General features: G+C 57.9%; 5 protein-coding genes across 5 annotated transcripts; 3 read left to right on the top strand and 2 right to left on the bottom strand.

Annotated features, from left to right (window-relative positions):
* Positions 1-2,819: 2,819 nt before the first annotated feature.
* Positions 2,820-4,449, bottom strand: BKCO1_20000152 (cytochrome p450 oxidoreductase; the record flags this gene model as incomplete). The annotated part of the gene is made up of 3 exons (XM_020272189.1): positions 2,820-3,510; positions 3,562-4,186; positions 4,245-4,449. The coding sequence occupies 3 exons, from the start codon at positions 4,447-4,449 to the stop codon at positions 2,820-2,822; spliced, it is 1,521 nt and encodes a 506-aa protein (XP_020131174.1).
* A 1,396-nt stretch (positions 4,450-5,845) lies between these two features.
* Positions 5,846-7,776, top strand: BKCO1_20000151 (sugar transporter stl1; the record flags this gene model as incomplete). The annotated part of the gene is made up of 7 exons (XM_020272188.1): positions 5,846-5,977; positions 6,031-6,234; positions 6,285-6,421; positions 6,478-6,879; positions 6,932-7,185; positions 7,251-7,448; positions 7,592-7,776. The coding sequence occupies 7 exons, from the start codon at positions 5,846-5,848 to the stop codon at positions 7,774-7,776; spliced, it is 1,512 nt and encodes a 503-aa protein (XP_020131187.1).
* An 865-nt stretch (positions 7,777-8,641) lies between these two features.
* Positions 8,642-10,478, bottom strand: BKCO1_20000150 (t-complex protein 1 subunit gamma; the record flags this gene model as incomplete). The annotated part of the gene is made up of 5 exons (XM_020272187.1): positions 8,642-9,375; positions 9,427-10,017; positions 10,071-10,279; positions 10,331-10,400; positions 10,454-10,478. The coding sequence occupies 5 exons, from the start codon at positions 10,476-10,478 to the stop codon at positions 8,642-8,644; spliced, it is 1,629 nt and encodes a 542-aa protein (XP_020131186.1).
* A 1,215-nt stretch (positions 10,479-11,693) lies between these two features.
* BKCO1_20000149 (uncharacterized protein) lies at positions 11,694-12,704 on the top strand (the record flags this gene model as incomplete). Its single annotated transcript, XM_020272185.1, has 1 exon — positions 11,694-12,704. The coding sequence occupies one exon, from the start codon at positions 11,694-11,696 to the stop codon at positions 12,702-12,704; it is 1,011 nt and encodes a 336-aa protein (XP_020131101.1).
* Positions 12,705-15,167: 2,463 nt separating this feature from the next.
* Positions 15,168-16,304, top strand: BKCO1_20000148 (uncharacterized protein; the record flags this gene model as incomplete). Its single annotated transcript, XM_020272184.1, has 3 exons — positions 15,168-15,283; positions 15,346-15,602; positions 15,655-16,304. The coding sequence occupies 3 exons, from the start codon at positions 15,168-15,170 to the stop codon at positions 16,302-16,304; spliced, it is 1,023 nt and encodes a 340-aa protein (XP_020131102.1).
* Positions 16,305-18,654: the final 2,350 nt, after the last annotated feature.

Genomic DNA, 18,654 nt, shown 5'->3' with positions numbered 1-18,654 from the left:
CCATTGTTGCACAGAAAAGCAACAACACGCTAGCCTTCGGCAGCGGAAGGGTGCTGGCTGTGCTTGCGGGCTCATCATCTCCGCAGCCGCTGCAAAGTACAACTGTCTCCGAAGGGCACCACGGGTACCGACAGGACCGTTTCTGTGTGACCCTTGGCTTGCATGCTATTAGTAACAACGGGCTCGCGTGGCGAGCAGGGATGAGGAAGACGGCAAGACGAACGCGATGGAAGAATGAGTGAAGGAAAAAGCAAGGAAACCGGCCAGCGAGCTGTCACTATTGCTATCGAGATCAGAATTTCCATATGGCAGGCGCAAAAGAGCAACTCGGGCCTTTTCATTCCCTCTTGTTCTTGTTGTCCATCGTTTGGTCTAGATTCTTTCATTGGATGAAAATCCGGATCCTACGGGGACGCCGAATCCCGCACTGCCCAAGATGGAGGAGAATCATCATCATTGGGATGGGGCGAAAGAAGGGGGGAAAGAGGCTGGGGGAAGCGCGAGATGCGCCGACTTGCTCCTGCCAAGATGAAGATCTGGAACGCGGATGCCGGTCCAGCACGGCCGCTCACGTCGGGCAAGATATCAGGGCAACGAGAAAGTCCAACAGGCAACGTAAGACTACTTCTACATCAAGTCAGAACCAATATTGACGATCAGGACGTTTCGATCGTCTCCCGCCGGATGACGCGTGCTTGAGCTGCAGATCATGGTGATGGGTTGCCCTATCGCGGGAGATGTTTGTTTGGCCTTGATTAAGGCGCTCCACTGATCTCTGTCTTGGAGGGGAAGGCTTCTTTTTCTTCATCCGATCTCCCGCTCGCGCTTGGGCCGATTATACCGCACTCGTTTGGCTGATTGCCTGTATTGTGCAGCTGGTCCGCCGCTTGTACGGATAAGGGACGATGCCATTAACATCGCGAGACGTAGCGCAGCGAGGGCACAGACGTTCGGCTAAGGCGCTGGCGGAATCCGCGATGTGCTGCGGAAGGGTCAGGGGATTGGAAACAGGTTAGCTGGAGGGGTGACAGGGCGAAGCAGGCGGCGTGTGCGCTGCGGGAGACGGGAGCTTGGACGGACGGGGAGCCGGCGGCGGAGGAGGCTCGGGGTGAGGCTCGAGCAGAGGGGAGTCTGTGCGCGGCGTCCCTGGGCGTCCCTGGGCGTCCCTGGGCGTGTCAGGCGATTGGTGGGAGTGATGTGTGCGTGTGCGTGTGCGGCGAGGGGTGTTGTGGAGGTGAAAATCGGTCCATTGCATGGGGCAGGATGGGGGCAGGATGGGGGCGGAGGGCGCTGTTGCGGCAGGCGCGCCCTGCATCCCTTTCGCTCGCGCGTCGTGCTGTGTAGACGTGCTAGACGTGCAATTGATGAGAAAAAGACACTGCCACCTGCACTGGACTGGATGATCTGCAGTTGCTGAGTACCACGGCCGTGGCGCGAATTGCAGCTCCCCGGGCTGTTCCTGCGTCGACAGGCTGCATGTGCCACGGCCAAGGATGAGGTGTCGTCGCCGATGCGTTTCAACGGCGCGGGCCCGGCAGCCGGGTGGCTTGTTCTGGGGTGGCTTGGCGGCATCCAGCCCCTCCTCAGACTCGCAACAAGAGACCTGCCGTTCGCTCGGGCAAGGTGGCGCTTGAGGCGCGTCAATCAGGCGGGGCAATGCGCACACAGCACAGTGCTTGATTATTATTGCACCAGCGCATCTCGGGGCTTCGGCAGGACGGGCGGAGCTTGTCTGCGTCCTGTCTCTCAGAAGATATTTTAAGCGAGCCAACGGCGCTGCAGATCAAGCGCTGGAGCCGCGAGAACACCGGCGGGCTCGCGGGCACTGCAGCCGCCGTGCCTGACTCGCGCCGCCTCGCCCCCGGTCCTCGGGCGGTGGGGCAATGCGGCACCGATGACGACCTGTCGAAAACCCTCACCCTCAATGGCCGATTCCGGGCATCGAATTGTGGACTCCCATTGCGGCGTAGAACCCTTGTGCCTTCGCGACCGTCTGCCACAATCTCCTCGCCGCCTCACGCCTGCTGCGCCGCTCAGGGGAGCGGGGCTGTGGGCACGTCAGGCAACATGCAAATCTCAAACCGTGACAAAACCGTCATCCTGCATGCCAGCTGGGCCACTCGGTTGCAAAAGGCCGTTGCTCGTCCCTCGGCTCGACGAACACCCCACCGCCAGTGCGCAAAATATCCTCTTCAAGCCAACACGCAGTCTGGAAGCTGTGGGCCTTCGGCCGAACTGCGCTTCATCGACGTTGCGAGCTCCATCGGAACCGCCTCTGCAGCTGACTCGAATCTCATGCAGCTTGATTCAGACGTGACCGCTCCTCCGGGTTCGCAGGGGACAGCGATTATTGCATCTTGACAGATGCTCAACGCTGCGGCAATCACGATTCATGTCTCAGGTGACATGCAGGTGAATAGGTGCCGGTGGCTGAGAGAGATGTGCAAAGCACCTCGAAGCTATAGGAGCTCGGGCTTTATTGCTTTCCGACCCTCCATGCACCTGCCCCTTTGGCATACGAGGCCCTCTTCCCCCGAGCACTTCGCTTGTTGCGTGGCTCTTGTCCTCCGTTTTCGCCAATCCTTCGATTCCCACCGCGAAGACTCGCTGCAGACAGACATGGAAGGCCAAGTGTCGGTGGCGGGCCGCCAACCTTTGTCGACGGCCTGAACACCACCTGGCAGTGGCCAGACAAGACACATGTGAAGAACAATTGCTGAACAAACAGAATAGACCATGGCATTTGATCGCACCGCACAATAAACCATCTACTATACCCAAATATGCACATCAGAAGTCAACACGCCCTCCTTCACCTCTTACACCGCCGGCGCCCTCCTGTCAATCGTGATCCACATGTCGGTGAAATAACTGACTCCGCCCTTGACGAGGTACTTGCCCGGCTCCTTGGGATTGAGGATGGTCGGCTTAAACGTGCGGAAGAACTGCAGAGGCGCCTTGAACAGCTCCATGTTCGCAATCTCCCGGCCCAGGCAGACGCGCGCCCCGTATCCGAAAGCCATGTTGTACTTGTTGAACTCCTTCGCCTTTTCCTCGCTCTCCAGCCACCGCTCCGGCCGGAACACGTCCGCGTCCTCGCCGTAAATCTTCGGGTCGCGGTGGACGAGCCACGGGTTGCAGGTCAGTTCGGTGCCCTCCGGGACGTACTGGCCGTAAAGCTCCATTCCGCCCTTGGGCGCGAGACGCGGGAAAATGTTCGGTGCTGACGGGTTGAGACGCATGCTCTCCTTGACGCAAGCAACATAGTACGGGCAGTGCTCGAGAACCTCCATGTACTGAGGCATCTCCGACAGCTTACCGGCGCGCGTGACAGAGTCCAGTTCAAGCATGAGCTTGTCGTACACATCCGGGTTCGACATGATGTGCACCATCATCGCTTGGAAGGCAGTTCCGGTCGTGTCCGCACCGGCAAGAAGCACCAGGAGAATCTCGGCCTTGATGTAGTCAAGGTCCAGCGGCTCACCCTCGTCGTCGCGAGCATCAATGAACCTGCAACGAGTCAGAAAAAGCAGCCAAAAAGCACCGACGAGTATCACTTACGTCTGAAGCAAATCGGCTCTGCCCGAAGTGTTTCCTGCCTCAATGTCCTTGTAGCGCTGGGCAATGAGCTTGTCACGGAACCTCATCAACGTGCCAATGCCAGAGTCGTGCTCGGGGCGTGCAACCAGGTACTTGTCGCCAAACCACGTGCTCTTGACCCAGTTGGTAAAGGGATAGCAGCGTGCCATGATACCAAACGGAACAAGACCATCGTGGAAACCCTGGATCAGGCCCTCGACATCCTTGCCTTGCTCGATGAAGCCGAAGGGGGCGCCGAAGCCGACCTCGGATATGATGTCGTACGCCATGTAGACAGCCCAGGGCGCAAAGTCGAACTTGTCGCCCGTCCTGGCAAAGGTTCGGTCAATCTTGCTCACCCATTCCTTCATGCGTGCATCGATCAATGGCTCCATCTTCTTGATGTTGGTGAAGCTGTACAACGGGGCGGCAATCTTGCGGAAGTAGGAGTGCTGCTTTTGATCTTGCATGTTGAACAGCGACTCGGTCTTGCCGAAGCTGCCGGTGATGTAGTGCTGCGACTTGTTTGCATTGCGGTGGTAGATTTCGGGAAGCTTGGTGGCGTCGCTCACGAGGAGCATGGTGGGGGTGATGCGGATAACCGGTCCTGGGGGTAAGCTGTCAGTGCCAGTCACTTCTCAAGCAACGAAGCTGCCCGGGCTTACCATGTTCCTTGTGAAGCTCTCTGAAAGTCTGGCACTCATCCTCCTTGACATTGTGGTAGGTGATCCACAGGCGGGTGACACTTCCCCAGAAGTTGCCGGGGAACTTGGCCAGAGGATGCAGGAAGCGGTAGTAGACGATTTGGTGCAGCACCTTGAAGGCGATGTAGGCGACGGCAGCGAAAACGAGAGTCAAGAGAATCGCCATTGTGATCAGAGCGAAGCCTTCGTTGTCGAACGGCACAGGTGCTGGGCGCCGCGGGACATAAAAAGAGTTGGAGCTCTTGTAGGGAGCACTCCTGGCGAATAGCGATCCACGGTCCACGCATGGCTCCTGAAGGTAAAATTGGAGGAGGCCCAGGCCAGCGTCGGGCGATTGAAGCCCGTACTACGTAGCTGGCGTGCCACGCGGCATTGGAGCGGCGGCCAAGAGGCAGCGGCTTGCGAAGGATGCAGAAATGGGCCAGAAGAAGAAGTGGAGCGCGCGCGCGCACGACTCAGGCAGCGACCAGGCAACGACGGGCTGCGGCACTGCGGCAGGCAGCAGCAGCAGGCAGCGGCAGGCGCGTGCGGCGAGGGCAGCGACAGTGCGGCGTGGAATTGAGAGGCGCGCTGTGCCGCAAGATCTCCACGGCGGGCAGGCCGAGAAGAGTAGGCAGCGCCGGCTGGGACCCGGGGGGCAGGAGCCGGGCTGGCCAGGCAGGCACGATCGGCGGCCTTCAGACGGCCGCCGTTGCTCGCTTGTGCCGCACCCACTTCACCCACCGCGCCAACAGCCATACCCTGCACTCCACCACGACCATGCATCGACGGCCGGACCACCGGGGAGCCGCGGCTCTCTTCCGCCCCGTACGCCTCCAAATGCCCTCCAGGAGAGCCCCTCCTTGCGAATCCGCCACCGCCCGTGATTGCTATGCCCAGGATACCCGGCCCATCGCCTCCGTCTCGCTCTGCAGCTCTGCCCATCCACCCCCGATCCAGCACTCCGCTTGGGAACCTCTTCGCCCGAGTCTGCCGCATTCGGCTCCGGCATTGAATAGCTAGACCCAAGCTCCAAATGACGATGGGCGTCATGCAGGCTGCCCCTCCTGTGCCGTCTGCTGTGGACGTGGGCTGACATGCAACTCACTGCATCTCGGCGACACTGCCCTTGCTCGATATGCTCGCTCGCTTCCTCGAAGGATGCCGCTCGCCAGGGTCTAGCACGCGGCCTGCCACGTTTGCCGCGTGGATAGCCAGAAGCTTGGCCCACGTTTATTTCCCGCCGACGCTTCTGGATGCAGATTGTGTGATAGAGCTAGCCGCCTTCTACTCATCCTGCAGACTCGGTATCAAGACCGGGAGTCAGTGAACAGAACAGCGGAAATCTTGCCTCTACACATGCGTGAAGCTTGGAAAATTCCTCATGATGCATCCTGTGGCCCGCCTCTTCTGGCCTAGCCACGTCGGGGACGACGGCTGGCTGGTCCCGCCCATAGTGCTCTCCCATGCCTGATATCTAGATCCCTCGCTCTGCCTGCTGCTCAGCTCTGCGTCCGCTGTGCTGCTTTTCACCCGAGACCCCATCTCAATTGCCTTTGCTTTTGCCCTCCAGAGTCGTCAATATGGTGCTTCAAGGCAAATCCCTCTACCGGACTGCTGTCACTGCAGGCAGCCTCGGCTTCATCACCTTTGGATGGGATGCCGGTGTTCTGGGAGGTGTCCTCCTCACCCCAGACTTCCAGGAGGCCATTGGCGTATGCCACTTCTTGCAACACCCCCTCGACTTCACCTCACTGACGGTACATAGTACCCCAACACGACCATTATCTCCATGGTCACTTCAGTCTTCCTCCTGGCATCATGGCTGGGCTGCATCATTGTCTCAGTCTTCGGAATGAAGATGGGTAGACGAAGTTGGGTCATTGCCGGCGAAGCCGTACAGATCATTGGTTCCATCATCAGCGCAACCAGCTACAGCTACGGCCAATTGATTGCCGGCCGCGTGTTGATTGTAAGTGTGAAGTGCATTTAGTTCCGCAGCCCAGACTCACGCAGCGATAGGGCGTTGGCAATGGATTTTGCACGTCCATGATTCCTGTTTATGTTGCAGAGATGGCCATCAGTGTCGATGTCCGCGGAGCGTCCGTCAACCTCATGATTTGCTCTGCGGCCGCTGGCATTGCGCTTGCTTACTGGGTGTGAGTGCTTTCATCACTTCTCGGGATTGACCCAATGAGCTCTGACATTGTTACAGTGACTTTGGAATGACTTTCACCGTCGGCCAGGTGGTCTGGCGATTCCCTGTTGCTCTCCAGATCATGTGGTCGCTCCTCACCGTGGCCTTCCTCTGGCCGACCCCGGACACTCCTCGCTACTACTACGCCAAGGGAAGAAACGAACAGGGCGACGCCACCCTCGAGCGTCTGTACGAGAAGGCGTTGACCGACTCCGAGGTCCAGCAGTCCAGGAAGGACATCCTAGCCTCGATTGAGCTGGAGAAAGTTGCCACTGCCTCGCTCCGTCTCAAGGACTTCTTCTGGGATACTTCGGATCTGCAGGCTGCACGCCGTATTCGCACCGGCGTCATCCTCGTTGGCATCGGCTACATGATCGGTACTGACATGGTCTACTACTACATGACGACAATCTTCCAAACGTAAGTCTTTTTGCTTTGTTACAATGAAGGCTGGTTCTCTAACAACTCGCAGCTACATTGGACTACCGGCTGTGACAGCGTCTGCGCTTTCCGCGGTTGCCACCACTGTACTCACAATCACCAACTTTCTGGGCGTAACGTTCATGGAGAAGCTGGGCCGTCGCACATGGCTCATCGTCGGCGCGATTGGCCAGACAATCTTCTTCGCAACATTCACAGGCTTGATGTCGAGTCCAGGTGCAAAGACGGGAGCCGCTGCGGCAGCCATGCTGTTCTGTTGGATCGCTGTTTTTGGGCCGACATGGGGTAAGCCATAACACGAACACAAACACTTTCACATCTCAGAAAGCTGACTCGGTGATGAACTACAGGTCCTGTCCCGTATGTGTACAGCTCAGAGATCATGCCCCTCCGATACCGCCACATTGGCTTCTCTCTTGCCGTCAGCGCGCAATGGCTCTCGGCATTCCTGACCACCTTCGCCGGACCCATCGCTATCGCGGATGTGACCGTGGGCTGGAAGACGTGGATCTGGTTCCTGGTGTTCAACGCCATTGCTGGCCCTTATGGTAAGCCTTTTGCTCGCGTCTCACATTCCCTTCACTCTTTTTGTAGTTTCAGACAATTGTCTCAACACCATTTGCACCAATTACATCAACATACCTCGCTCGACAGTGTCATATGCTCATATGCTAACAATACGGTCCGCTAGTCTACTTCTGCTGCCCCGAGACCCGTGGCCGCACGCTCGAGGAAGTTGATCTGATCTTCATGTCCGAGAGGCTGGAGAATACCGCCGCCGCCAAGCAGCTCCACCATGGCGGCTCCGTCTCTGGTAGCAGCACAACCGAAGACGCTGCTGAGCAGGGTTCCGTCAAGCTCAACAAGGAAGGTTAAAGTCAAAAAAACAGTATTGGACAGATGCGTAATCAGTGAGAACCTCGCTTTGAAAGGTCTTGGTAGCACCGCCACGAGCACGAGATATGTCCTCAGTCTCTGTGGATGGATTGCTACATGCTTGATATGGTGATCTTTGTTGAGAAGTATCATCGTTAGATGCACGCAAAGGTGTATGCATAGATAAAGCGATCGATGATGCCGAATTCGATCTTTTAGATTAAGCTAGACGATACTTATGAGTCAATCTTTAATGTTAATGTTTTGCACATATTAACTACTACTATTCGTGCTTGTATTCGTATTTATGCATTTGGAATCACAACGAAAGTGTTGTAGATAATGCTAAGCATACAGGCAAACTTTAGATAACCGTTAAGCACAATCAGTGCACGAGCATCAGGTAACTAAAGATTACAAGCATGGCGATCAATTCAGTAGGAAAGGAGGGGGCATGAATCTCAATCTCCGTGCTTACAACCGGCCAATTTTTTTTTTCTTATGGCAGGGAACGTCTGCTATCGTTTTCTTTCTTTTGTATAGTTGCTTTGACAGTCTCATTTGGGGGAGGAGCGTATCAGGCAATCGTTCATCCTACAAAGAAAGTTCACGATCACACTTTGTTGATGGCGGACATTGGACTAAATTTCGAAGACAGGGTCGACCAGCCTAACAAGGTGGTCGCAGTTCTTGTGCTACTGATTGCACTGATACACAGTGCTTCGCACCAGAGACGCGCAAACTCTGGTTGGATGCTTGGGGTCTCTCTATGCTACATTAGTTGCTTTTGTTTTCTCATTCCGTCCGATTCTTAACCCGCCCGCTTCTAATTTTTATACATTGCATCTTGCATCATCTTGTCCGTTTACTCATCACCACCGCCAACGGGGCCGCCAGGCATCTTCGCGGCCTTCGCGGCGACAATGTCGTCGACGCGGAGCAAGAGACAAGCGCTCTCAATGGCGGTCTTGATGCTCTGCTCCTTGACAGCCATGGGCTCCCAAACGCCGTACTCCTTCATGTCGACCAGCTTGCCGGCATCGCCATCGATACCCCAGCTGCTGCCGGCGTCAGACTCAGCGTGCTTGGCACGCAGCTGAGTAAGAACCCTGATGGGAGAGGAGCCAGCGTTCTGGATGAGGGTGCGGGGGATGACCTCCATAGCCTCGGCGACGGCGCGGTACGGCCACTGAGCAACGCCCTCGACAGACTTGGCCTTTTTCTCAAGTCCAACGGCAACCGCCATTTCCGTAGCGCCACCGCCAGGGCAGAGGCGAGCCTTCCAGATGACGTTCCGCGCGACGCCCATGGCATCTTGGAGGTTCCTCTCAATCTCGTTCAGGATATCCTTCGAAGGACCGCGAAGCAGGATGGTGCAGGCCTTGGGATCCTCGCACTGAGTGAGGAAGGTGAAGTACTCATCACCAATCTTGGAGATTTCAAAGAGACCGCACTTGGTGCCAACGTCTGCCTCAGTGAGAGACTGGGGGGAGTTGACGATAGTAGCGCCCGTAGCGCGAGCAATACGGTTGTTATCCGTCTTGCGGACACGGCGCAGGGCCGTGATGTTGTTCTTAACGAGGTAGTGCTGGGCAAGGTCTTGGGAAAGTTAGAAGCAGCTTCTGGAGGGAGTCAATCGGCAATGCTTACCAGAAACACCCTTCTCGGTGATGACCAAGTCGGGCTTGACAGCGATAATGGCATCGCACATGGCCTTGACCTGCTCTTCCTCGATCTGCAATATCCTGTTCCAGTCCTCCTCCTTGCTGATTTCAATGTTCGTCTGGGACTCGCCCTTCTTGTACTCCAGGGTGCAGTCGAGCAGGACCACCCGGGGGTTCTCGATGCGCCTCCTCATCTTGGGGTGGGTGATGTCCTTGTTGAGCATGACGCCGTCCAGAACCTTGCAATCCTCGATTTCTCCACCGGGTATCTTCTCCACTCTGGCGTACCGCTTGATGTCAACCTCCCTCTTGTCGCCTCCGACATCAAGAGAAACCGTCCGCACCGCCTTCAGGGCAAGGTTGCACATCAACTCGGACCACCGCGAGACGAACTTGGTACCGATCGAGGAGGAGATCAGGGAGTACATGGCCTTGTCATCGTTGATGTCGACGGGTATCGAGATTTCTTCGATGATGGAGATGGCATCCGTGAGGGCGCGCTTGAAGGCGGATATTATAGTGACGGGGTGGATGTTGCGCTCCAGCTGGGGCAGGGACTGAGCCAGCATTTCACCCGCTGTACCAGATGTCAATTGCAGCTCCGCGGCCTGGCTGGGGCGTGGGACGTACCGAGAATGATGACGCTGGTGGTACCGTCGCCGACCTCCTCATCTTGTGTTCTGCTGAGCTCGATCATGCTCTTCGCGGCAGGGTGAGCGACCTCAATCTCTCGCAGGATGGCGTGGCCGTCGTTGGTCAGGACGATGCCGCCCATGGGGTCGAGCAGCATCTTCAGCATGGCCTTGGGGCCCAGACATGACCGAATGATGTCGGCGACACTGCACGGGGGTAAGCGGGGCGCATCGGTACATAGCAGGGCGCGTACTCACGTCTTCGCGGCCGTGATGTTGGAGAGCTGTGCCTTGCGGCCAAACTGCCTCTCCCCCCCGGTCTGGGTGTCTGGGGGAGCGGGGATTAGCTGGAGCCAGGGGAAAAATTGGGAGCAAGCTTACTCATAACAACCACGGGTGCCTGCATCTTGAAGGGCTGTGTCGAGGCTGTCTGGGTTGTTGATGCGGAGAGTGAGGGGCTATGGCGCTCTGCGGGATGCTGGCTTTCGCGGGCCTTCCACCAAAATGCCCAAAGCGCGTCCTGGCGCGACTATTTTCCTTTCCGACAGCTACGCCCGCGGCGTCAAACACGGGCAAACACGCCAAGCCGACGCGCCGACATTCCGAAGCGGAGAGACGGGCGAGGGACGGGCGCTCAGACCGCTTTTCTCGCCGTGTGCGCACGTGAGCGGATCAATGTCGGATCCTTGCAGCCCTGGTCCAACTGTGAGACACGGCTAGGCCGCAATCGGCGCATGAGCAAGGGCCCTCCGAGCGGCGCCGCCGGATGCATAACGCAAATTTCGACCCGCTGAACCTGTTTTGAAAGGACCCCTTTTACCACTCGCTCCACCTTTTCCGTCAGCCGTAAACCGGGCGCGGCGGCACGGCGTTACGCGCCCGACAGCGTCACCCTGCAGCGACCCATGTAAATATGCGCCATCTGCACGACCTGACCATCCACCCGGTCCGGAATTGCGCCCGTGTGAGCGCCTGGCCCCACCTGGGGCTTTTCCGGCAACTTTGACCACCGATTCTGAGGCAAAAGTCCGTTCCGTATTGTATGTTTTGCTGCGTTTCGCGAGCACGCCATCAGTAACGGCGCAGGCGCCGACGTTACAGAAATGGTATAGCCTACCAGATGCGGCTAGGGAAGGAGCATCTCTTGGCAAAAACGTCCTGCCTGATTTGCTGTTCTCCATGGGAGCCCTCTCAGGAATTCACGTGACGCCAGCCTCCTCTCTCCATGCACTCTGATTCGCGATCATCTGGTTGCTCTTGCTGCATGTTCAAAAGGCACTCTGGTCCCCGTCTCAGTCCATTTCTTCCGCATCTCACTTCTCAGCTTGCACACCCACGACGCGCTCCCCATAGTCGCGCGCCCTTCATCGTCCTTCCTCATACCATCCGCCCTCTACCTCACTCCATACCATCTACTCCATCCTCCTTCATCACCTCCGTCGCGCCGAGCTTTAACCAGCTCATCGTCGCCGCCCACAACCACCTGCGCGCCCGTCCTACCGCGTCACCCGCTTCGCGCGCGCCAAGCTGACGTCGCGTGTGCTCACGCTGAACAGCCGTCATCTCTATCGTATCCCAATTTCTCTTCTCACTTTGCTTGTCCTACTAAACAAACAGCATCATGGGTCTCAACTACTATGCATCGTCGCCCACGGTTGTGCTGCCGCCCCAGCAGTACAACTTCGAGCAGCGCCTCAACGCGCCGCGCTACTCTGCCCATGCCTCCACCGCTTCGTCCACTTTGCCCGGACGCGCTCCAAAGTACCCTACGCCGCCGTCGCTCAACTACCAAGCCGCTCCCTCCAACGCCATTGCGGGCCGCAAGCGCTCGCTGGACGACGCCGACGTCGATGAAGCACCTGCAGACGGCTCGAAGATCATCGCGAAGCCGAAGCCTGAGCCCATCATGGGCCCTGGCATGACTCTCATATACCCGGGCGAGCCCGGCTTCGCCATCGCCGCCGAATCCCAGACGGGCACCTGGGCCGAGAGCAAGAACGAGGTCTACGAAGCCAACAAGCCAAAGGAGAAGCCAATCGCCGTGTCGCGCAAGTCTCAGCGTACCGCGATCGTGGATCGCGCCTCTGGCAGCCCTCCCGCTGTGGCCAAGCCCGCCGTCCCTTCGTCCACTACCATGGGCGTGGATTCATCCTCCCTGGCATACAAGGCCACCACCATGCCCATCGACGACTTCGGCCACACCATCCAAGACCTGACCATGGCTCTCGGAATTGGCTGGAAGGAGATCGTGTTCAATCCGGAAAAGAAGGATGGCGCGCGCGGCTGGGCCAAGTTCATCAGCAGGCACTACCCTCTGTCATGCCCGCAGGTCCTCCACGAGAGCGAAGCTCACGATGCCTTCCTCGTGCACGCGCGCGACGTCTCCGATGACAAGGAGAAGTTCTTCATGTTCAGCCAGGACCTGCGCACCTGCAGATTGGTGAGCACAACGCTCGAAGGCGTCGTTCGCAACCTCACCCAACATCCAATCGCCTACGAGAGCGATGTGGTCAATGCGCGCGACGCTTCCCCAGTCGCGATGCCGGCAAGTAACGACACCGACATGAGCATCGACGCGCCTACGCTCCAGACGGCCCACATGCAAACGGCCGACACCGCCATGGAGATGTAACCTTCAAGCGTTTTTCCGACGATCGCTTTCCTCCCCCCTTGGGACATCTCCCTCCCGATTCCGAGTTTCTTTCATGGATTTCATTTCTGCTGGCATCTCTCTTCGTCATCGAAGGTGCTTTGCTTCATCTCGATCTCGATGTTCCTGCTTTGTCCTCACGGCGTATCTGCGGTTGCCTAAAGCGAACGGTGGTGGGGGCGTACTTTGGATCCGTTCTTGATTTTGCTCGATGCTTCCTTTTGATTATCTTTTGGTGCCCTTTCCCCAAAACATTGACTCCGCGCATGCATGTACTTTTAGATCCTCGCGCACCCTTACGGCGCATTTTCCGGCGTTGCAGTGGCCTTCGTGCTGTGGGTCAACTCCGCCGTGGCCCCTTTGAAAAACGACAGTAAGCAACAACGCACTGGCAGCACCAGTAGCTGACCCAGGTGCGATATGAATGAAAAAAAAAGATTTATTGCTGCATTGACCCTCGTCGCCTTTCGGAGTGCACCGTATTTGACAATTTCACCAAATTGATTGCTCATGTCTCCGGACGAGTGAAACAGGAGTCGCATCGCGGCGGACAACCAAGCGCGACCTGATCCCCGGTTGCAAAGGCCAGCAGCCTGCCAGGGCACAGCTGGGGGATCCTTTGTCGAATGTCATCGGGGCGTGGAGGTCGGCGCTTCCAAGCAGTTGATGCGCCACGGTGGCTATTTTGGATGCATCGCCTGTGCTTACGGCGTCAATTCTCTCCGTAACGCGTGGACGCTTCGTATGGTCGTGTCCGCCTATAGCTGTATTTCCGTCACGAGCCCCCTTTTGCGCAGACGTGGTTGTTCTGTGAGAGCAATCTCCTGATCCTTCGGCGACGTGCGAAGAGGCTCTCGGAATACACAGTCGTGCATCCAAATCCCCTGGCAGCCGTCGTGTGAGCACTGCAGGATCCCTGCGGCGAAGCGATCGGTGCGAGGAGATTAGGGAAGCATCAGCGTCACATCTGGGTGGGCTGTTCGCCGGTCACCTGGGGGGAGAGGCGCTGGAAGATACCCGCCGGCCTGTCTCCAAAGGGCGCGAGTTGTGTGGGGAGCGGGCGGCCCCGTGTCTCTCTCCAGGCGGGCGCGCGCGCACGCGCTTTGCTGCTGCGCGTAGTCGATCGCAGCGCATGCCGGTATCGTCCGACCGACCGACTGCATGGCTCTGCGGGATGCGGTCCGCTCTTTTCGTCGCCGCACGTGGTGGCTTCTGGCAGTGGCGGGACTCTTATCGGGGGTTGATCAGCAGGCGCAGAATGCGGACTCGGCTTGGCTCTCTGGAGGCGTCATTTGCAAAAGATGAGCGCCTATCATGAGAGCGGTGATTGCATCGTCGACGTCAGATAAGGTGAAATTGCAGCGTTTCCGAGAGGGCCGGCTTATCTCCAGCACGCTGCCATGGAGAGATTGGGCATTGGAGCAATTCGGTGAAGAGACCAACACAGAAGACCGTGGGGAAGAAGACCGGTGAAGCGGCGGTGGCTGTCCACCAGACCGCCATGCGTCAGGGCCAGGCGGGACCGGGCATCAACGGGCAATTGGACGGGCGGACGCTCAGATGCACTGGATCTACAGCGCGAAAGCAGGAAATTCGAGCGGGCGTCTCCAGCGGGACGACGTTCTAGAAAGCGCGCGATGTGGGCATTCTGGCACAAGGACGCGGTCCAGACCTGGCGCGCGGCGAGACGGGCTCGTGTTGCTCCCTCCACTTGGTGGCTTTTTGTGGTCGGCGGGCGAGCGATTCACGGCTGGCGATGCAGGTCCGGCAGCGCGGTGGTGTGCCGGTTGCGCCGGTGAGCTGGTCGGGACGCGAGGCGCAGGGCGGGCAGGTGCAGCGAGCGGCGGGATGCGATGGCGAGTCGTCTCCCCGCTTCGGAGGCCCGCGAGCGGTGGGCGGCTCCCAGCCAGGCACTGGCAGATCACCCGTGCCTGCCTGTGCCTGCCTGTGCCTGCCTGTGCCTGCCTGTGCCTGCCTGTGCCTGCCCCCCTTAGCATTTTCTGGCGGGCGGGCGAGTCAAGGCGCGCGGCAGCCCTCCCACGCTGCAGCTTGCGGCCGCAATGCGCCCGGGCTGTGGCTTGCGGGACGCGCTGCTGGGCTGCTGATGAGAGCGTTGCCGGCGGAGGCTTCAGCTGATGAGGCGCTCATAAGGAGCCCCTGGCCACGTCAAGTGGGCATCGACTTGGCTTCCGCGCGCACACCCCTCCTGGCTCCTGGCCGCCCTGCGCTATTTAAGGCCCCGATGACGAAATGAGAGGAGCAACCGCCGCGTGAATCGTATTTCCAACCCAGACAAAACCAACCGCCTCCGCTGCACTCGCACTGCTGTGCAGATATATCTCCTGTTTGGTCGCCCGCGCTGCCCTTCAATGCTCTGGTCGCCTGTACCTGACTCGGACGCCCGCTTCTCCACACCCGCTATCGATACGCTGCATTCCCACAAAAATGTCGACTGCTGGCCAATCCCCCTTCTGCATCCGCCCTGAGGACGTCCAGTGCCTCGAGTCCTCGCAACCCTTCCAGGTCCTGCGCAGCTACCTGGCCGTCAATGCGACCAACGAGTGAGTGTCCCTGCACCGTCGTCCTCCGCCGCGCCCCCGATGCTGACCGCATGCGATTCTAGCTTGTGCGCCGAGCATGCATGCTGCTCTTCCGAGACCCAGGCTGCATGGCTGCTGCAGCGGGACATTCTGCACGCCCTGATCATGCCCGTGGTCCAGCTTTTCCACCGCGCCTCGAGTCTGGCCGAGGCCGCCCTGTGCAGCTCCAAGGCCGAGGACCTTGAGATGGCCTTCACTGCCGACGCCCGCAGCGGCTTCCTCTGGCTGCAATGCTTCCTTGCCGACGAGGAGGATTGGTGCCAGTCAATTGGCTGTCCCGGTATGCACCAGGCCATCATGTCGCCCGTGGCCAGCTACTGACAAACTCCCAGCATGCATCGTCACCGCCACTCTGTCAACCGAGCAGCACCTTCGCATAACATTCACCGCCCTCAACCTTGCCAACGAGTCCAGCTATGCCGGCAGCCCTGCCCAGACCCTCCCTTCGCTCCCCTTCTTCGCCGAGGCCCTCCACTACGCAATCGACACGGATCCCTTCTGGGAGTCGTACCCCGGCGCCTCCCCCGCCTTCGAGTCCTCTGCCCAGAAGCTTACCGCGCACATCCACGCTCTCATGGAACAGTGCGGCGAGATTGAGGCCCTTGTTTCGGACTACGATGCAACACCCACCGATTCTCAGATGTCCAGCGGACTCGTCAAGTTCCAGCAGCGCGCACAGCCTGTGCGCGCACCATCTGGCTTCCTCAGGTTTGGGGCTGAAAGCAAGTGCCCCGCCGTCAAGCCCAGCCGCATGGCGAAGCGCCAACAGCGCATGCGCCAGGAAGAGCAGATGTTGCTCCAACAGTTGGTGGCACAGTGCTGGGGCCAAGTTGCTCTCGCCGGCGCAGTTCCGGGCGCACGGGATCGCGCTCATGTCAAGGCACTGATGCGGGGCCCTGGAAACATGAACGGATTCGTGCTCGGTACTGGCAGCTCGACGAGCTTTGGCGAGAAGAGGAGGCGAAGCTTGACATGCCCTTGATCACCTCGAATCGCTTTACATCTTCATTACCTGGTCATTCTTCCAGAAGGCAAGCAACAAGACTTGCACCATTCTTCTACATTCGGACCAATCAACATCCTAGGGGGTTAAAAGGAAAAGGTTTGGGCATTTGGCTTTTTGGATGGGGTTGGGATTGACAAAAAGGAGAGCATCGTCACGGCGTTTACTGAGGGCTTTTGGCCCCAGGGCTGGCGTTTTGGTTTATTCGGCATCGGTTGATACCTCAAAGACGTTCCTTTGACAGTTTAGATTGCAGAGAAGAATTACACTTGGCGTCCACAGCGCACATTTTCTTCAACATCTGGTATTGTCCTGCACGGTGTTCCGCCCGCTCCAAAACAAACGGCAATCCGCATGAATCTGTCCGCTGGTTCGGGCGACGGCTCCAGACACAAACACGCGTCCCAACGGCTGTCTTTGACGCGGGTTGACAATTTCCCCACAGCCATCCTCTGCGTTGTTTCGGTTCTATGCTGAAACTTGTTGCAGGTCGCCTAAATTGAACCGTCCCTCTGACGTAAGTCACCCTGCCCGAATGGTCGCCCCCAACACTAATTTCGTCGAGCAAAGAGCGGAATCGGAGTCATGACGCAGCAGGAGGATGTTGGCGAGATGCTGATTGACACATTGACGCGCACCCTTCGTTTACCGAAGTCTCGTAACAGTCCACGTGAACTTGGTCGAAACTCTCGGTAAAAACCAGCGCATCATCTGCAGCAAAGCCAGACTTGCTTCTCGTCCGCCTTGCCCACACGCCACGGTCTGTTCGAGAACGTTCTGGCGTCCGAACAAATCCAAATACACACAAACACACACAGTTCCGGTCATCGCCGACGACTCGGGACTGCAGCGCTTGATCCTTTCTCGCCACCACCACCACCCACGGGGAAAACACCTGTTTTTCGACTGGCGTGCGAAGGTCTGGAGTCGTCTACCTACGGCACACCGCGCTAATCCAACGTTAGTGTTGATTTTCGCTATCGTGCATTGCCTATTTTAGCGGGATAGATAGCGCTCGCACGTGGCAAAAAAGCGATGAGAAAAAAGAAACAACACTTTTCCGACGCAACAAACCCCCCCGGAGCTGACTGACAAGCTGTGCCGCCACGGCGTCCAGTCGTGGTACGTACGCACCCCTCCCAGCTGCACGTGCTGTACAGCCAGCCACGCGCGACAACAACACACAACAACAACAGCACAACGAGCAATATCACACCCTCGGCCCCCACCGTACGTCGATGCGGACGAGCGGCTGGCTGACGGCGCAGGTACGCCCGGGGGTCTGCGTAGTAAGAGTGGGGGTGGCGGGCCCAGGGTGTTGTAAGAGCCGCCGGTCAGCTTACTCAACTCGCTTCGATCCGCTCGAATAATACAGCTTCAACTGCTGCAATGTGTGCACGTACCGACAGCTGTAGGCAGGTAACAGATGTTGGTTCTTTGGCGATGTTGCATTCGCAGCGAATCAAATGTAACGTCATCGACGCTCCAGGCGAGCGGCTCCAGAACCACGATGAAAAAAAAAAAGAAATGAAAGAGACAAAGAGTGGACGAAGGGACCAGTAAAGGTGGCATGGAAGGGTCCCCAGCCTGAAGATTATGTGGTGATATTATTGTGTGGCTGCAGATTTGAGAAGGCACATAGAATTGTGTACCAGTACCTTGGCTAGTATACCGTGTGGCGGCTGGTGGTCGTTGATGATGATGAGACTATCGAAAAATGGGAAGCCGAAAACGGCGACTAAGGAGGTTTGCTTGACGATATTTGGACACGCTACGGCCGGTGCCGCTCTGGCGCTTGTTGAGGGCGCTCATTTGCGGCGCTTCACTTCGGCTGTTGCGGGCTGGAGAAGAAAAGCCTGGCTGGTGGCTTTGGTGAGTTGAGCTGGACAGGCCGCCATTGCGCGTCCAGCCGAGTTCTAAATATGCAAAGCACCCATTCGGCACATTATCTGCTGTCACAAGTTGTCTTGAGAGGCCTCCCGGCCAGCGCATGCGTGCGTTTCACGTTATTGTCACCATCGCACCGAAACAAGATGTTGAAATACTTTTTGTGCGGCAACTGATGATGCGTATCCAGCCAATGCTATGCACAGTAGGCGTATAGGGATGAGAAACCAAAATTCCCTACGCCAAAACAAGATCTCGACGTCCGCCGACCTCACATGCGCCCATACTTTACAATCCCAAACCCCTAGAACGCCTGGCAGACTCGAAGTCGGCAACCCCCAAGGAGGGAATACGAGACTGGAAAAACGGAAACCATTAAGTCTTTCGGAAGAGGTGTCATCGAGTCGTCGCTTCGGACCCGGAAGAGAAGACGCTTATTGAC

This window comes from Diplodia corticola (assembly GCF_001883845.1).
Source record: "Diplodia corticola strain CBS 112549 chromosome Unknown scaffold20, whole genome shotgun sequence".
Taxonomy (NCBI): Eukaryota; Fungi; Ascomycota; class Dothideomycetes; order Botryosphaeriales; family Botryosphaeriaceae; genus Diplodia; species Diplodia corticola.
The sequence above is the reverse complement of the archived record's forward strand: the minus strand, read 5'-3'. Positions and strand labels throughout refer to the sequence as shown.